This window comes from Strigops habroptila, chromosome 18 (assembly GCF_004027225.2).
Source record: "Strigops habroptila isolate Jane chromosome 18, bStrHab1.2.pri, whole genome shotgun sequence".
Classification (NCBI taxonomy): Eukaryota; Metazoa; Chordata; class Aves; order Psittaciformes; family Psittacidae; genus Strigops; species Strigops habroptila.
Window position 1 is genome coordinate 1,129,601 of NC_044294.2, and position 15,442 is coordinate 1,145,042.

The 15,442-nt window shown below is 54.3% G+C and overlaps 1 protein-coding gene across 2 annotated transcripts; it reads left to right on the forward strand.

Moving 5' to 3' along the window:
• The first annotated feature begins 833 nt into the window (after positions 1-833).
• IKBKE (inhibitor of nuclear factor kappa B kinase subunit epsilon) lies at positions 834-13,185 on the forward strand. 2 transcript variants are annotated; one of them, XM_030473620.1, is made up of 21 exons: positions 834-1,034; positions 1,150-1,250; positions 1,982-2,122; positions 2,366-2,495; positions 2,881-3,062; positions 3,175-3,335; positions 3,921-4,031; positions 4,306-4,485; positions 4,816-5,018; positions 5,458-5,522; positions 5,603-5,694; positions 6,079-6,180; positions 6,944-7,019; positions 7,099-7,211; positions 7,850-7,926; positions 8,120-8,159; positions 9,034-9,135; positions 10,710-10,806; positions 11,341-11,444; positions 11,574-11,645; positions 12,341-13,185. In XM_030473620.1, exons 2-21 carry the CDS (start codon positions 1,164-1,166, stop codon positions 12,372-12,374), a joined length of 2,169 nt encoding a protein of 722 aa, XP_030329480.1. In that variant the 5' UTR covers positions 834-1,034; positions 1,150-1,163; the 3' UTR covers positions 12,375-13,185. The 2 variants fall into 2 exon arrangements, with proteins under 2 accessions (XP_030329480.1, XP_030329481.1); XM_030473621.1 differs by lacking the exons at positions 834-1,034; positions 1,150-1,250; positions 2,366-2,495 and having other exon boundaries at positions 2,073-2,122.
• The last annotated feature ends 2,257 nt before the right edge of the window (positions 13,186-15,442 follow it).

The following is a 15,442-nucleotide window of genomic DNA, read 5'->3' on the forward strand; positions in this document are numbered from 1 at the left end:
CTTTTGCAGGCTTCATCTTGTGAGGACAGGGCCTCCAGAAACACATCGAACCCAGCCTGACATAACTCCTGGCTGCGGGTTCTGAGGCTGGGCACGGCGAGGGGTGGGCGCCAAGAAGGGAGCGGGGAGCGCGCTGCATCCAGCTCTACATCCCACATCCCACCTTGCAACCCGCATCCTGCATCCCGCCGCCGCCGGTGAGAGCGGTGCTGGCGCCGTGGCTCGGGAGCAGCCGTGGTTGGAGCCAGGGAATGTCCCCACATCCCCGCTCTGCCCTTTGCTCTTCCCTGGAACCCTCAGGGAGCGTTTGCAGGCGCCGGGGCCGGATCCCATCCCTTGCTTCTGGCGCCTCGGGGTGGGTTTGGGGCAGGGCTGTTCGCTCCGTTTGCTCCCGCTTCCTCCCTCCTTTGCCGCACTGTGTTAGGAGCGGTTTCACCGGCTCAAGGGCTGCCCCGGGGCTGCGGTTCTGCAGGAGCCATCCCTGCGGAAGCCTCTGGGACCTGTAACTCCTGCAACAGCGGCTCTTGGGGGCGGCTTGAGCTAACCCGCACGGCCCGTGGGCTTCGCGGTGGCTCTGGGCGGCAGGACAGTGGCAGCGGCTCATCACAAGCACACCCCGGGCTGTGATGCTGTGGCTGGCTGAGCACTGACCCCAGCACCGGGGGTGTCCCGTTTGGCTGGCGAAGGTGGACCCTGGGTGCAGATCCTGCTCCAACCCTGAATCCTGGTGTTTCCCGTCCCCCTGCGCAGGCGGGTGGCCGGTGCTCAGCACCATTTGCTGTACCAGAGCGCAGCACCGGGAATGCTTTTCTCTCAAAGCAGGAAGCAGCAGCGTTTCCTCCTCCCGCTGATGCTGCAGAGCGGGTTCTGCAATCCCCGGGGTTTGTGCTCTGGGGCGGGGAGGTTCCTCTCCCATTGCAGCTCCTCTCTTTGCATCTGACAGTGTTTTGCTGCCGGGTCCCGGCGCCAGGGGAGGGTTTGGGCAGCGCTCACAGCTCCGTCCATGCGCAGCCCTTCGTAGGAGCCCGTGAGGGGTATGTCCCGCTCCCAGCCCTTCTCCTGGGCATTGCCAGGCGAGGGTGGATGAACGCTGGGGTTCGGTGGTGGGGCCGGCGCCGGTGGGGTGACCGATGTGCTTCCCCCTTGCAGCAGCGCTGCTGGAGATGCAGAGCACCCCAAACTACCTCTGGAGCACCGAGGACTGCCTGGGCCAGGGGGCCACAGCCTGTGTCTACAAAGCTCGCAACAAGGTGAGGAGGGATGGTAGGAGGGGGGGAACCCCAAACCCACAGTGCCCCTGTGCCCCCATTCCCATGGTGCGGGGTGCCTCTGCTCCCTCTGCTCCCTGCCTCGAGAGCTCCAGGGGCTGCTTTTGGGGTTAGTTTCATTTCTCGTTTGGCTCCTTCCCTCCCTGGGGCAGCAGCTCAGGTCGGTGGGCGCAGAGCAGCTTTTGGGGGGCTCTGGAGCAGGTCCCGCTTGCCGGCTCCTGGCATTCCTGAGCATCGCAGGGGGAAGAAGCTGTTTCTGGGGGAATGCCCAAAGGTTTTGAAACCCCCGTCCTTGGCCATTTGCATATTTCATGCAAACACTTGCCAGGGCTGGAGCAGACACTCTGCATCCGCCGGCTTTTGATGTTCATTGAGCTCAATGGGGTGGGAGAGGCAGCTTGGAGGAGGGTTTGAACCCAGCCCCTTCCCGCTGCGAGCTCCCGGCCTCAGCCCCTGCTATAAACTTGGTCTGGAGCTGAATAAACACGCTGACACGGAGCAGCACGTGGGCTGCAGGGACAGGAAGCGGAGGGTGGTGAGTAACAGCAGTTGCTCTTGCAGCGGAGAGGACAAAGGCTGTGGGATGCCTGCACGTTGTAGTGTCAGGGTAGTTTGCATCCCGAGTGGATGTGGGAGAAGTGATGGAGCAGATGGAGCTGCTCAGAACACGGATGGTGTCACCTCCTGTTCCCTTCTTCTCTGTTTTCTCCCAGAAATCAGGGGAGCTGGTTGCTGTGAAGGTCTTTAACAATGCCAGCTACTTGCGGCCCCAGGAGGTCCAGATGAGGGAGTTCGAGATGCTGAGGAAGCTGAACCATAAAAACATCGTCAAACTCTTTGCTGTAGAGGAGACAGTAAGTGGGGTCCCAGCTCCAAAACCCTTCTCCTGGGATGCCTTCTCCTCCCTCTAGCTCCACACCAAGCCTCAGCCCTTCAGCACTGGTGGCACTGGGCCCTGGAGCACTCTGTGACCTGCTGTTGTCCCCTGTCACCCTCCAACCCTGCTTTGTCCAAGCAGGGACCCACCAGCCAAGGGAGGGGGGGAGCTAGTTCTGCTTGGGGACAGTGGGGGGACCTGAGGGCTGCTCCCGCCGCAGGGCAGCACCAAGCAGAAGGTGCTGGTGATGGAGTACTGCTCGAGCGGCAGCTTGCTGAGCGTGCTGGAGGACCCGGAGAACGCCTTTGGCTTGGCTGAGTCCGAGTTCCTCATCGTGCTGCAGTGTGTGGGTGAGTGACGGGGTCACCCCATCACCATGACCACAGCCTGGAGCTGGGAAGCTGCAGGATGGGGACCTCGGGGTGCTGGCGATGGATGGGCAGGGTGGGCTGAGCACCTCTGAATGGGGTGGGGTTGTGAGCTCTGTGGTCAAGGGTTTCTCCTTGCAAACCTGCTCCAGTCATGGGAACAGGCTGTGCCCCACGATGCATGAGCACAAGGGCAGCGCCCTACCATGTGCTCACTCATCCTCCATTCCCCCAGTCACACTGGTCCCCGTTTTAAGTACAACCACCTCTGGGGCTTGTCCCCTCTCCAGCTCTTCTCACATTCCTGCCTTTAAGCAAAGCCCTCTGGAGCAAAGTGCACAAACTCTGCCTCCCCACATGTGCCCAGTGGCAGGGATGAACCACCTCCGTGAGAACGGCATTGTGCACAGAGACATCAAACCAGGCAACATCATGCGGCTGATGGGGGAAGACGGGCAGAGCATCTATAAACTGACTGATTTTGGGGCCGCCCGAGAGCTGGATGATGATGAAAAGTTTGTGTCCGTCTATGGGACAGAAGAGTATCTTGTGAGTACAGGGATGGGGCAGCCACAGCTTCTCTGGGCACCCTGTGCCAGCGCCTCAGCACCCTCCCAGGGAAGAGCTTCTGCCTCAGAGCTCATCTCCATCTCACCCGCAGCACCCGGACATGTACGAGCGCGCGGTGCTGCGCAAGCCGCAGCAGAAACTGTACGGCGTCACCGTCGACCTCTGGAGCATCGGCGTCACCTTCTACCATGCTGCCACCGGCAGCCTCCCCTTTGTCCCCTTCAGGGGGCCGCGCCGGAACAAGGAGACCATGTAGGTACCACATCCAGCTCGGGGAGCCGGGTGCTGCGCTGTGGGGAGGTGGGACCATGGCTGGTGACCCAGGGGGCTGCGGGACAATGTGGCTGTGGCTCGGTGCATGCCAGCAGCACTGAGGAACCATGTGCTGTAGTTTACAGCTCATTTAAGCCCATAGAGCCTGGAAGCCCTGATGTGCAGCCCATGGAGGGTGTGCACATACAGGATCCGTGCCCCATTTACCACGTTTGCTCTCAAAATGCATTCTCATGACTTCGGAGCTAAATAGCTGGAAGAGAATCACAGAACCACAGACTGGTTTGGGTTGAAGGGACCTTAAAGCTCATCCAGTTCCAACCCCCTGCCACAGGCAAGGACACCTTCCATTAGACCAGGTTCATAGAATCAGCCAGGTTGGAAAAGGCCTTTAAGATCATCAAATCCAACGGTTCCCTCTGTGGATGTTTTTCTTCCTATGAAAAACATCTTTCCTAGCCTATCCATGCTCTGCCCTTTCCCTCTCTGCTGAGCCCAAGGGACTCAGTGCCCAAACAGACACCACTTGGCTCGTTTCAGCTGCAGGTGATTCCCTTTCAACAGGTACAAAATAACCACTGAGAAGCCCCCTGGAGCCATTGCAGGGGTCCAGAGGCAGGAGAACGGGAGCATTGAGTGGAGCTACGAGCTGCCCCTCACCTGCCGCCTCTCCACGTGAGTGCCCCGGGTCGGTTCCCGCTGCGGGTCCCCTGTGCTGGCACCACGGCTCGGCGTGGCCACACAGCACAGGGGGGTTTAACCAGGCAATGAGCTTCTCACCTGCAGATGTCACAGCGCTCAGACCAGGTCTTTGCTTTACAGCCAGGGAAAGGGGTTCAAGGCAGGGAAGCGGTTCTGTCAGTGCCAGAGCGCAGCATCTCTCCCCAGCCCCATGCTCACCACGTTTATGGCTCAGGGTTATGTGCAGACATCTCTTCTGCTGCTGCAGGGGGCTGAAGGACCAGCTGATTCCCATTCTGGCCAACATCCTGGAGGCGGATCAAGAGAAATGTTGGGGATTCGACCAGTTTTTTGCAGAAACAAATGACATTTTGCACAGGATCGTGGTGGACGTCTTCTCCCTGCCACAGGCTTCCTCCCACCGCATCTACATCCACTCCTACAACACGTAAGGATGCCAAGGCTGGGTTAAAAGTGAATTTAGGACTTGAGCTCAGGAGCCTCAGCTCCTCCTTTCAGTGGATGAACCCGGGGGAACACCCACAATTAAACCAGGTTAAACCAAACTAGGCTCAAACCAGTGCTGGGGAGTGCACTAATGGGAGCTGTTGCTCCTGGCATGGCACGCAGAGAGCCTCAGGGAAGTTGTCCAAGGGGCTCCACTGCCCTTGTGGGCTATTTTGCTACAAGAAGAGGGCAGCAGGCTGTTCAAGTGATGGAAATCTGGGCACTCCCCTCATTGCTTATTCCCCATCCTTTCGTTTCTCCTCCATTTCAGTACCACCAAGTTCTTAGACGCTGTCTTCAAACAAACGAACGTAGCCCCTCACCACCAAGAGTACTATTTTGAAGGGCATCAGTACGAGTTGGATCCGAATCTACAAGCTCAGAACTTCTGCAGAACCACAGAGCACAACCCTCTGACCCTGCTGAGCATCGCCGAGCAACCAGAAGACGTGGTAGGAGTCAGATACAGAGACCGTGAGTACCGGTGGCTTGGAGATGGAGCAGGGCACGCAGGGTGGGTGTGTAAGAGAGATTTGCTTAAGTTATTTTCTTTATATCCAATAAGGGTATATGTATTTTATGTATATGTATATATATGCTATAAGGATGCCAATGCACAGCAGGAGGTGCAGGGGCTTTGATGCCGGAGCAGGATTAAGGGGTTTCAGGGTCAATTTCCCCTGCCAAGGGCTGTTGCTCTATGGCCACCCACCACACTGGGCTTTGCAGGTGGTTCCTGCCTTTGTCCATGTTTCTAAAACACCTCTGAGACGTGCACTGAGCCTCCAGCATCGCAGCTACTCCCATGCCTGACATCCTGAGGGGCTGCAGGGTTTGCTTTAGGGGGGGTGAGATGTCCCTGGGGCTCCGGGCTCCATCCACAAAGCCCCATGACCATGGCTTGTCTTCCCAGCGGCACTCGACTTTCCAAAGCTGCTCCCCAAGGTGGACGTGGTGGCTGACTGCAGCGCAGCCAAGGTAGGTGTGGGGTGTCCCTGCGGCCCCGGGGAGCCCTGGCTGCGGGGGTGCGGATGGTGGCAGTGCCCATTGCTTTGCAGAGCGCGGTGGGTGCCGTGCACCAGACCCTGCGCATCGCCTGCGCCCTGCAGTGCTGCCAGGAGCTGCTGGCGAGGGGCCTTCGCTGGGTGATGTGAGTGCTGGGGCCACCATGGGTGTGGGTGGGGAGGGGGGGACTGGGCCCTTCCCAGCACACAGAGATCTGTGTGGTCAGATTGAAACCACTCGTGGTTTTCCAGCCTATTCCCAGCAGTGCAGGGGGTTGGAACTGGGTGAGCTTTAAGGTCCCTTCTAACCCAAACCATGCCATGATTCTATGTGCATTTTCACTGTCCTACCCATTCCCTTTGGGGCAGGAGCTTCCTGTGCAGTGCAGGACAGTGCCCAGTGGGTGAGACCCCCCTACCTGGGAGCTGCACCCAGTTTCACATGCATCCAGCCCCCATTTGCTCATGAGAAGAGCCACCAGCTCCATCCTAACCCCCTACCCCATGCGGGTTGTTTTCTCTCTTGGCAGTGGGAACCTGAAAATGGAGTGCTTGAGGGTGCTGGAGCAGAGGAGAGGGGCTCTCTCGGTGCTCTCCTGCCTGCAGCTCACTGAGGTGAAGACCCACATGCTGTAAGTGTGGCTTTGCAGCCGCAGGGATGCAGGCACTGGGCTGTGGCTGCTGCGGATGGGTTATGGGACTCTCAAAGATGCCATTCAAGAGGCTCCACTAATGGAGCATTGATCAGAGGCTGAATGACAAGGAAAGCCCAGGCTGTCCTGGACACCCATTCCCAGCCATGCTGCCTCAGGAAAATTTGAACCTGTTTTCTTTAAGCTAACCCATGGCTCTTTTGCATTCCAGTCTTCTTGTTGCAGTAGAACATTCTTTGCTGCTGGGTTGCTGATCTTTTATTCCTTTCGATTTAGCAAACCTCTTAATTTCCATCTCATCTAAAAAGATAGGGACACATGGTTCCCATTGACTTCAGCCGGATAACGCAGGGCTGGAGTGCCAAGAGCACTGATGCTGCAGCTGGATGCTGCTGCTTATCCATCATCCCTTCCAACACGGGCTGGAGCAGCCTAATTCTGCTTAGCCAGCACTGCTCAGTGCTCTGCTCTCATGCCAGCTGCAGGGAGGCAGAAAACACACAACATCTGATCTGGTGCAAAGCCAGTGGAGATGAAGTGAACAATTTGGGAACAAATTGGATTCAACAGGGTGAGTTTTCACTGGATCAGCACTTCTGTTGTGGCTCGGATCTGCTGCCCTGAACACAGAGTTATTTGCCCACACAAAGCACCCCAGGGACTCTGACGCTGTCTCCACCACAGGATGGTGCCTCTGCCTTATATCCTGCTTAAGGAATATTCATTGTGTGGCTTTGTCCAGGTATGAGGCTGTTCCTGCAGGCAGCGGGGTGCCGGCTCTGAAGGATGTGGCCGTGGTGAAGACAAGGCTGCAGAGGGTGAGCTCTGCGCAGGGGGTGAGCCCCATGTGGGGCTGGGGAGCATCCAAAGCCAGCCTCAACCTCTCCTCCTCTGCAGGTCGCCGAGGAGCTCTCTCAGTGCTCTCACAACATCTTTGACTTCCAAGGGGCACTGGATGGCATTTTGGCTGAGCTGGTGAAGCACGGGCAGCAAGTGCATGAAGACAAGAGGTTTGTAACACCAGCTTTCCCCAAATCCCTGCCAACATTTTGCTGGATTGAGAATACATCGCTCCAGGCACGGCCCCCATTGCAAACAACTTCCAACAGCCCTGTGCATGCACGTGTAATATGTGGAGCCAGGCTGAGAGCTGGGCTGGGGCAGCCTGGAGAAGAGAAGGCTCCTGAAGGGGAGACCTTAGAGCAGCTCCAGTGCCTAAACGGGCTACAGGAAACCTGGAGAGGGGCTTTGGGCAAGGGCCTGTAGGGACAGGCCAAGGGGAATGGCTTTAATCTGCCAGAGGGTAGATTGAGATGAGCTCTGAGGCAGAAGCTCTTCCCTGTGAGGGTGCTGAGGCGCTGGCACAGGGTGCCCAGAGAAGCTGTGGCTGCCCCATCCCTGGCAGTGTTCAAGGCCAGGTTGGACACAGGGGCTTGGAGCAACCTGCTCTAGTGGAAGGTGTCCCTGCCCGTGGCAGGGGTTGGAGCTGGAGGAGCTTTAAGCTCCCTTCCAACCCAAACCATACCATGATTCTACGTCTACAGGCAGCAGCAGTGTCCCCTGGTTACAGCATGTTCAAGTTTGCCCCCAAGTGCTATTTTCACCCCTCTCGGAGGGGCTCACTCCTCCTTCCCTCTCCTGCTTTCAGCATCCGGCAGATCGAGTGCTGCCTGGAGAAGATGCAGCTCATCTATAAGCAGTTCAAGAAGGCCAGGACAAGCCTGCGTAAGTCACTGGGATGGCAGGAACATCCCTGTGCTGATCTGGTGGAGAACTGAGTTCCTGCAGTTCTTTCTGGCAGTGGTCCCAGGGGCTGCAGCCCTGGAAAGCCCCTCGAGTGATCTCTGTGTTGTAAAGATGCCCATTTATTGGGTGGTGAACAGGAAAACGTGTGGTGACTGGTGTCTTCCCTCCCCAGGGCTGGGCTACAATGAGGAGCAAATACACAAGCTGGATAAGTAAGTCCCAACCCTCTCCCCTGTCTAGGGCTTGCCCCATGCTGTGGCCAGGCAGATGTGGGGGGGTTCTGATTGAATCCTAATGGGATGTAAAATGTCCCTGGGCCACTAACACTGAGAGAGGGCATGCACGTTAGTGGTTCATTGATGCAGGACCTTTCACAGCAAAGTTTTTAAGTTAAAAACTATTTCTGATGAAGAGGTGAGAAAACCCCTGACCTGGGGACAGGGTGATGTTGTTGGACCAAATCCCTGCATTGGGATGTGGGGATAAGCACATTTCAGGCTACTGCTCACACAGTACTTAGTGGCTATTTATTTGCTGAGATGCTGATTTAGGAAGTGTCCCTGCTTTCATATCTGCTTAACTTCCAGTGGGAGTCAAGTGCCTGATGGCTTTTGTACCTTTAAAAATCCTCCTTTTAGTTTCCATTTGAAATCAGGGGAATTTCCCACAACCAGGAAATTAAATGCACACTTCAGTGTGTACCACGGCTGGTGAACCTGAACAGGCAGCTCCTTGAGCTTAATTAAATCTTCAATCTCAAGTTGGACCTTAAAGTCCAAGGCAAAGACTTCTCAGAAGTGCCCTAGGGGTGGGGATGAGCTGTAGATATAGATTAGATTAGATACAGGTTAGATTAGATGTAGATGACAGGGGTGTCGGAAATCAAACGATCTTTAAGGTCCCTTCCAACCCAAACCATTCTATGATTCTATATAGACCCACATCAAAATCCATTACTGAGCATCCGGTCCCTCTTTCTCCATTCAGGAGCCAGCTTTTTAGGTCTCCTGCCATGTGAATTGTGAGGTTCGTTTTCATACATTTAAGGAAATAACAGTGTTCTCCCTCTCTTTTTTCTGCTTTTAGGGTGAATTTAGGACATCTGGCCAGGAAGGTGCTGTTGATTTTCCAGGATGACTGTGTCCAGCAGTACCAGGAGGCCCTGGCCCTCCATGCCAGCAGCATGAGGTACAAGCCCCAGCCTTCTCCTGAGGTTTTGGGGCTCTGGCTTTTGGACCTGGTGGGGATGGGAGCAGGGATATTGCATTAAGTGTTGCCCCCAAAGCCCAGGGCTTCCAGAGCTCTCTGCTATTGATTAAGCATTGAGATGCAGATGGAGATGGAGATGTCGATAACTGCTGCTGAAGGACTCCTCAGTGGGTAATAAGACCTAAAAGAAGTAGCTCTGCGTGACTGCTCGAAACCCTGGTTCTTATCCCATGCCATGTATTCCTGCCCTTTTGTTTTAATGTATTTATTTTAAAAGCCCCCTAAACTTGCAGCTTGAGTTTAAGCCACTGGTTCCTTCACTCTGATGGGGAGAGGTTATTTTATCAGGTCAAAATTGCTATTGAGACAGAGAGATCTACTTAGCAGGAATGATTTCCTGTTAAAGGGTGCTTGGGGAATAATGCAAAGAGCAAATTACCTCGCAGTGATGAAGCACAATCCTCTGCCTATCGCAGCCAAGAGGAGGGTGATGGGAGGCAGGTAGGGGAAGGGGATGTTCCAGGCATTGGATTTCTATTGCCAGGTTGCTCTTAGAGGAACATCCATTCCCCTGGGCTGCCGGTGTGGGTATAAGGAGGAGGATTTTCTGCAGTGCTTTAGAATTAAACCCACGTTTTCACCTGGTCCCTGTCTCTGGCATGGAGCAGCCCTGCATAGGATTTACTAAGGGGGGAATTGAAGGTGGAAGTTTGCCTCAGGTGCTCAGGAATGGCCTGGGAGCAGTGACAGTGTCTGCCCTGCTCTGTCCCTGCTTTCCTTGTGTTTTGCTGGAGTATTTTTGTACCTGTTTTTCTGTCCTGACGGAAAAGGCATCATGAGTCACCCCTGGGTAGTTATAATCTATTCTTACTCCAGTTTGAATTGTCCTGGTTTGAGTTTGCTCCCGCTGGCCCCAGGGGTTGTGGTGTGGAGGTGGTTTGCTGGGGGCTGGAGGTGGACCATTCACCTGAAATATTCTTTCCTTTATTACTCCAAACCAAACCTATTTTTATCCAATTCACCACTCTCCTGCTGGCTGTGTGTCGCCTCACTCCGGCAGGATTAGGTGCCTTTCCCACTCTCCCTAATTACTTTGCTATTAGTGTTGTTTGGATAACCTGCCCTACCATGGCTATTAGCAGAGCTGCAGCCACACTTACAGCTCTGTTGTGACTCGTTTGCTTTCCTTTGGGGTTTTAACTTCAGTCCAGCAAGGTTTGCAGAAAGCAGCATGGGATTAAAACACACAAAAATAGAATAGAAATATAATATATTAAAGAAATGGAACAGTTCCCTGTGAGGGTGCTGAGGCGCTGGCACAGGGTGCCCAGAGAAGCTGTGGCTGCCCCATCCCTGGCAGTGTTCAAGGCCAGGTTGGACACAGGGGCTTGGAGCAACCTGCTCTAGTGGAAGGTGTCCCTGCCCGTGGCAGGGGGTTGGAACTGGATGAGCTCTAAAGCCCCTCCAATCCAAACCATTCCACGGCTCTATGATAAGGATCCACACTGCTGATGCACATTGACTGCGAATTATGTCATCATTTCTCTGTCTAGGAAAGTCTGTGAGATAAAGAAGCATCTGAAGAGGCTCAGCAACTGCATCAGCGCCTGCAGCGTGGAGATGATGGAGTGCCAGGACTGCCTGCAGAGCGTAGGTGCCCATGGGGGGTCCCACCCAGGGGTGCTGATGCACAGCCCCCCCGCTTCATACACTGCCCACCCAGCGCATGAGCACGTGTGTTAAGCAGGGAACACCCGAGTGCTTCTGAACAACTTGCTGCAGTGCTTTGTGGGGGATCCACACTGGAGATCTTGCTTGTTTGAGCAAGAGATGGGTAGAGCTTTGGCAGTGGCACCCCTGGTCCTGAGGACTGCCCAGCATGGGGGAATCTCTACCCAATATACAGGAATTGCAGTAGTAGAAAAATGATGCTTCACCTCCAGCTCCCACAATGGGCTACCTGAAAAGCTGTCCCAACACAAGGCTTTAACCTTCTAGAGGGGAGATTGAGATTAGATCTTAGGCAGAAGCTCTTCCCTGTGAGGGTGCTGAGGCACTGGTCTTTAAGGTCCCTTCCAACCCAAACCATTCTATGATTCTATGGTTTATTTTGTTTGTCCATAAGAAGTGGATGTGCTGGTGTGACAATGGCGGTGTCATTGCTGAGCCTCTCCCCTTCTGCAGGCTCTGGACAGGTTTCTCCAGCCTGAGAAGCAGAGTTTGGCCCTGGTTCCTCCTGCTCCTCCCCCTGTCCCTGTGAGCCAGGCACAGCAGGACATGGCTTTCTGGTGAGTTGAGGTCCTGCTGTGCGCGATCCCCACTCTGTGACCATGGAGTGCTCCAGCTGCCGGAGCTGCTCGCATAGGGAATGGGAGGCTGAGCAACACCGGGGTAAGGGATGGTTGTGTCCCTGGCAGGATGCAGGAGCTCCTGGAGCAGATGAGGTCAGTAACTTGTAATCTCCAGCTCAACAACAGCATCATCGAGCGGTGAGTAAGAGCACCCAGGGACGCTGCTCCTGCCCCTAACACCAGGATGGGGTGGTGGGGCTGGGTGGGCTCCCTGGGTACCCATGAAGGAGTTCCAGCGTGGGGAGCACAACCACAGCGCCTCACGGGCTGATTCACGTGGGGGTTTTAATGGCACCAAGTTTACCTCATGATCTGGCAGAAGAGAGTTTATATTTCTTGAAAGTTTAAACATGATCTTCTGCAGATGCTGTGTCATTTCCACACCCTCTTCCCAGCCTTTTTCCTGTCTTGCTCAGCACTGGCAGCACTGACTGCCACAGAGAAGCAGATACTTTCTGTTTCTGGCTTAAACTCTGGGCAAACCCCAGCATTCAACGGCTGACAAACCACATGGGTTTCTTCCTCTGGAACCTTTGTTTGCAGATCTTAATGCAGATCAATATGAATTTACATATCAAAATGTCAAAGAGCTTCAGATCAGCTTTTAAAAGGAAAAAACAATGGTGACTCACCCCAGCCCTGGTTTTGTGTTGTTGCAGTGTGTTCACTGTGAATAAGGGGATAAGAAAGGTCTGGTGTGCTTTTGATATGAACAGTTTATCCCAGGCAACACAGGATAAGCCCAAGGATTAGTGCCCAGCCCAAATCACAGTTTCGGACTCCATGAGCCCAGTCCCAGCTCTAGCCTAAATCCTCTGGTTCTGTTCCTGCAGGTTACGTGGGGCTGCCCCCACTCCTGGTGTTTGAGACATGGTGAACTTGTAGCTGCTGAAGCCGACAGCTTTCCACATCAGGGAACGCTCACGGCACTTTGGGTCTAGGGCAATGGAGACGTCTGATGTTCATGTTTGAGAAGCGCTCTGTGTCCTACCTCTCCCCTCCAGCACTTTTGCACAGTTCCCCAGCATTAGCTTTGAGTGGCTCATATGCCTTGAACCTTTGAAAGTTGGACCAGAAAATACGGTGTTTGGGGGATTTTTTTCCTTTTAAAAAGTGCTTGAAGGACTTCATGTTTTTCCAGTTCCTCTGTATCACCATGTTGAATGATGAAGAGGAAGAGGCTAGAACAGCTAAATTCTCTTTTGCCCTCTTGGTATGGGATTACTCCCACTTTTAACATACTTCTGGTCCCCGTGTCTTCACGGAGCAGGGCACGAGGGATGCTGTACCTGATGGATGAGAGACTGGATCAAGCCCAGGACAGCTCCAGCACTGGGAAGGTGGGAGCCACAGACCTCAGCCCGCTGGTGCTGCCACCTCTCCTCCCATTCCCTCTTTGGGTTTGGGAATGGGAAGCCAAGGGCGGCTTCTCTTTTTTGGTACGTTTCTGCAACTGTACCCGAGTCCTGTGTGGATGCACGTTGTCTCCAAACAACCCTGTACTGAAACTGAGGCTCCAGCCAGCGAACCTGGGGGAGCTACTGAATGCCAAGGCAAAATCTCAGACAAAAGGGCTCCCACATGCCCTCTCCAGGGCAAGGGAAAGCAGGGATGCTTCTTTTTGCTTCAGATTAAAGGGTGGTAAGCAGCCACCCCTGCCATTAACACACGGGCGAAAGGATGGGTTTGTCTGTTTCTTGACCTTGGGTTTCATGAGGAACCGTAACGGAGTCAGCCGCAGCGTGTGGAGCACTGATACAGGAAGTCTGGGATTTCAGGAGCGTGAGCATCAGATGGTATCAAGGAGCTCTTTGTGGGCAGAGTCGGACACGCTGCCGCTCCATCCACCTCTTCCTGCCTGTCCCCAGGGTGATTGATGGGTTGTCACCCTAATCCCGCAACCCACATCCCGTAGTGCCATGGAGGGCAGCAGCGTTCCCGGGCTGCAGACAAAGCCAGGGAGACAATTCCCATCCAGGCGGGCTCACACGTGGGTATTTACACCCGGGAGGCTCCTGGCAGAATGATGGGCACTTCCCACCCCTCCCTGGCACACATCAGGGCAAAGCCACAAACGTTACAAGGCCTGTAGGGACAGGACAAGGGGGATGGCTTCAACCTGCCAGAGGGGAGATTGAGATGAGCTCTGAGGCAGAAGTTCACCCACTGTGGCTGGGTGCTGGGGTTTAAGAAGGCTGGAGCAGGGACCAGGGAGCCAGGGAACAAGGGCAATAGCAAAGTCCAAGGCTCACTGCATGTCCCAGGGCTGGATTGTGCATCTGGAAGAAGAGGCTGAGCCATCATCTGGGCAAGCCAATGCGTCTGACTCAACAGCAATGGAAATGCTGACAGTGCCTGCCTGGACCTGCCCCTCTGTAGAGAACACAACACCCAGCTCTGCCCTTCACCTATCCTCCTGTTCCCTCTCCTGCCTCTTTGCTGGAGGGGACACACATCAGCTAAACCAAGAGCCTCCAGCCGAGTCTGGGCCTGCCCTGAACATGCTGGTTGCCCAGAGGCACCCCCAGCACATCATCTGACAGTACCCAAAGGCAGAGGACAGGGCAAGGGGGTGCCTGCCATGGGTGCTCCTCACCTTGACCATGGCAGCAAGTGGTTCCAACCTCTGCTGGGAGACCTGTGGGCACATAAAGCAGAGCAGTGCACCCCCGGAGCTGAACATCTTGCTCTGAGTTCAGCAAGGAAGCAAAACGAAGCAGGAGCAGCAGCTCCAGGGCTGTGCCTGGCTTTTCCTGCTTGTCAGAACAGGCCAAGCACGCCCAGGAGCTGCTCCCACCCCGGAAACCTTCCCGAGTGGAATTTGGCACCAAACTTTCCCATCCATTTTAACTGTAAAACCCAACATCCTGACTGTCAAACCCAGCCACTTACAGCAGCAGAGGTGGAAAGAAGCCATCCCTTAAAAGCTTTTCTCCCACATATTATTTTCTAGGATTCTCCTCATTTTCCAAGGAACACTAGTTTTAATCCAGCTCGAATTGACTGACATCGGCTGTTGGAACAGGGCAGGGAGCCCACTGCCACACTTCCTTGGATTCGGTGGAGCTGCACTGATTCATACCAGCTGAGAGCTGGACCTGGAACATGTTTGGCTTCAGCAAAGAGGGATTTATTTCTTGGCAAAAAGAAAAGAGAGGTTTTGCTAATAGCCCTTGTCATGCTTCAACTGCTGTAACAGCAGCTGCAAAGGGGACTCCCGGAATCCAAATGAAACAGGAACTTCCCTGCCAATGTTAATTAGGGATTTTTTCCCCGGATTACTTTAACCCTTGGCCTAAAAGAGCTTCCAGTGGTGTCAGACCTGAATATCTGCAGAGGCAGCTGAGGATAACTCCATCACATGTGAGCCAAAGCATCTGATGTGGACAGAGGATACTACATTTATTTGCACTGGAAGCCAAGGTCTGCAGCTTTCACAGCTGGGGTGGCCCTGGAAAAGCAAACGTCCAGAATGGCTTTAGCAGGTTCCCAGCTGGACGCCAGGCAGATCTTTGCCCTCAAAAACATCATTTCTTGCAGGTGATTCCTTATATGATGAGTGCTCTGTGGAGAAGACAGGATAAAATACCAATGTGGGGGAAACAATTTCCCTTCCCTGGGAATAAATCTGCTGCTGTTCTCAGGCAGGAGCAGAGGATGTGTGAACGTGAATCAGGATCCTGAATGGGGAAGAAAAAGATGGTCCCCAAATTAATCTTGCTACTTAGCACAGAACAAAACTAGAATTTTCCAAGCTGTGTTATTCCTCTTTTGGTTTGAAGCTCTTATTAGTGACTGCTTATGGCATTAGCCCTTTGTAACTCAGAGCCAGTGTTTTAATCCATGCTTCAAACTAGAATCCTTGAAAAGGATTTAGACATCTTTGGCTTATCCTGTCCTCAAGAATCCACGAGTGACATCAAACTCAGCTTCCC

What these genes read in the sequence shown, in the direction of transcription:
- IKBKE (XM_030473620.1), top strand. Translation starts at nt 1,164, where the DNA reads ATGCAGAGCACCCCAAACTACCTCTGGAGCACCGAGGACTGCCTGGGC. An exon ending in CATCGTGCTGCAGTGTGTGG is followed by an intron (nt 2,496 to 2,880) that starts GTGAGTGACGGG and finishes ACATGTGCCCAG; the next exon opens with TGGCAGGGATGAACCACCTC. An exon ending in CAAGTGCATGAAGACAAGAG is followed by an intron (nt 7,212 to 7,849) that starts GTTTGTAACACC and finishes TCCTGCTTTCAG; the next exon opens with CATCCGGCAGATCGAGTGCT.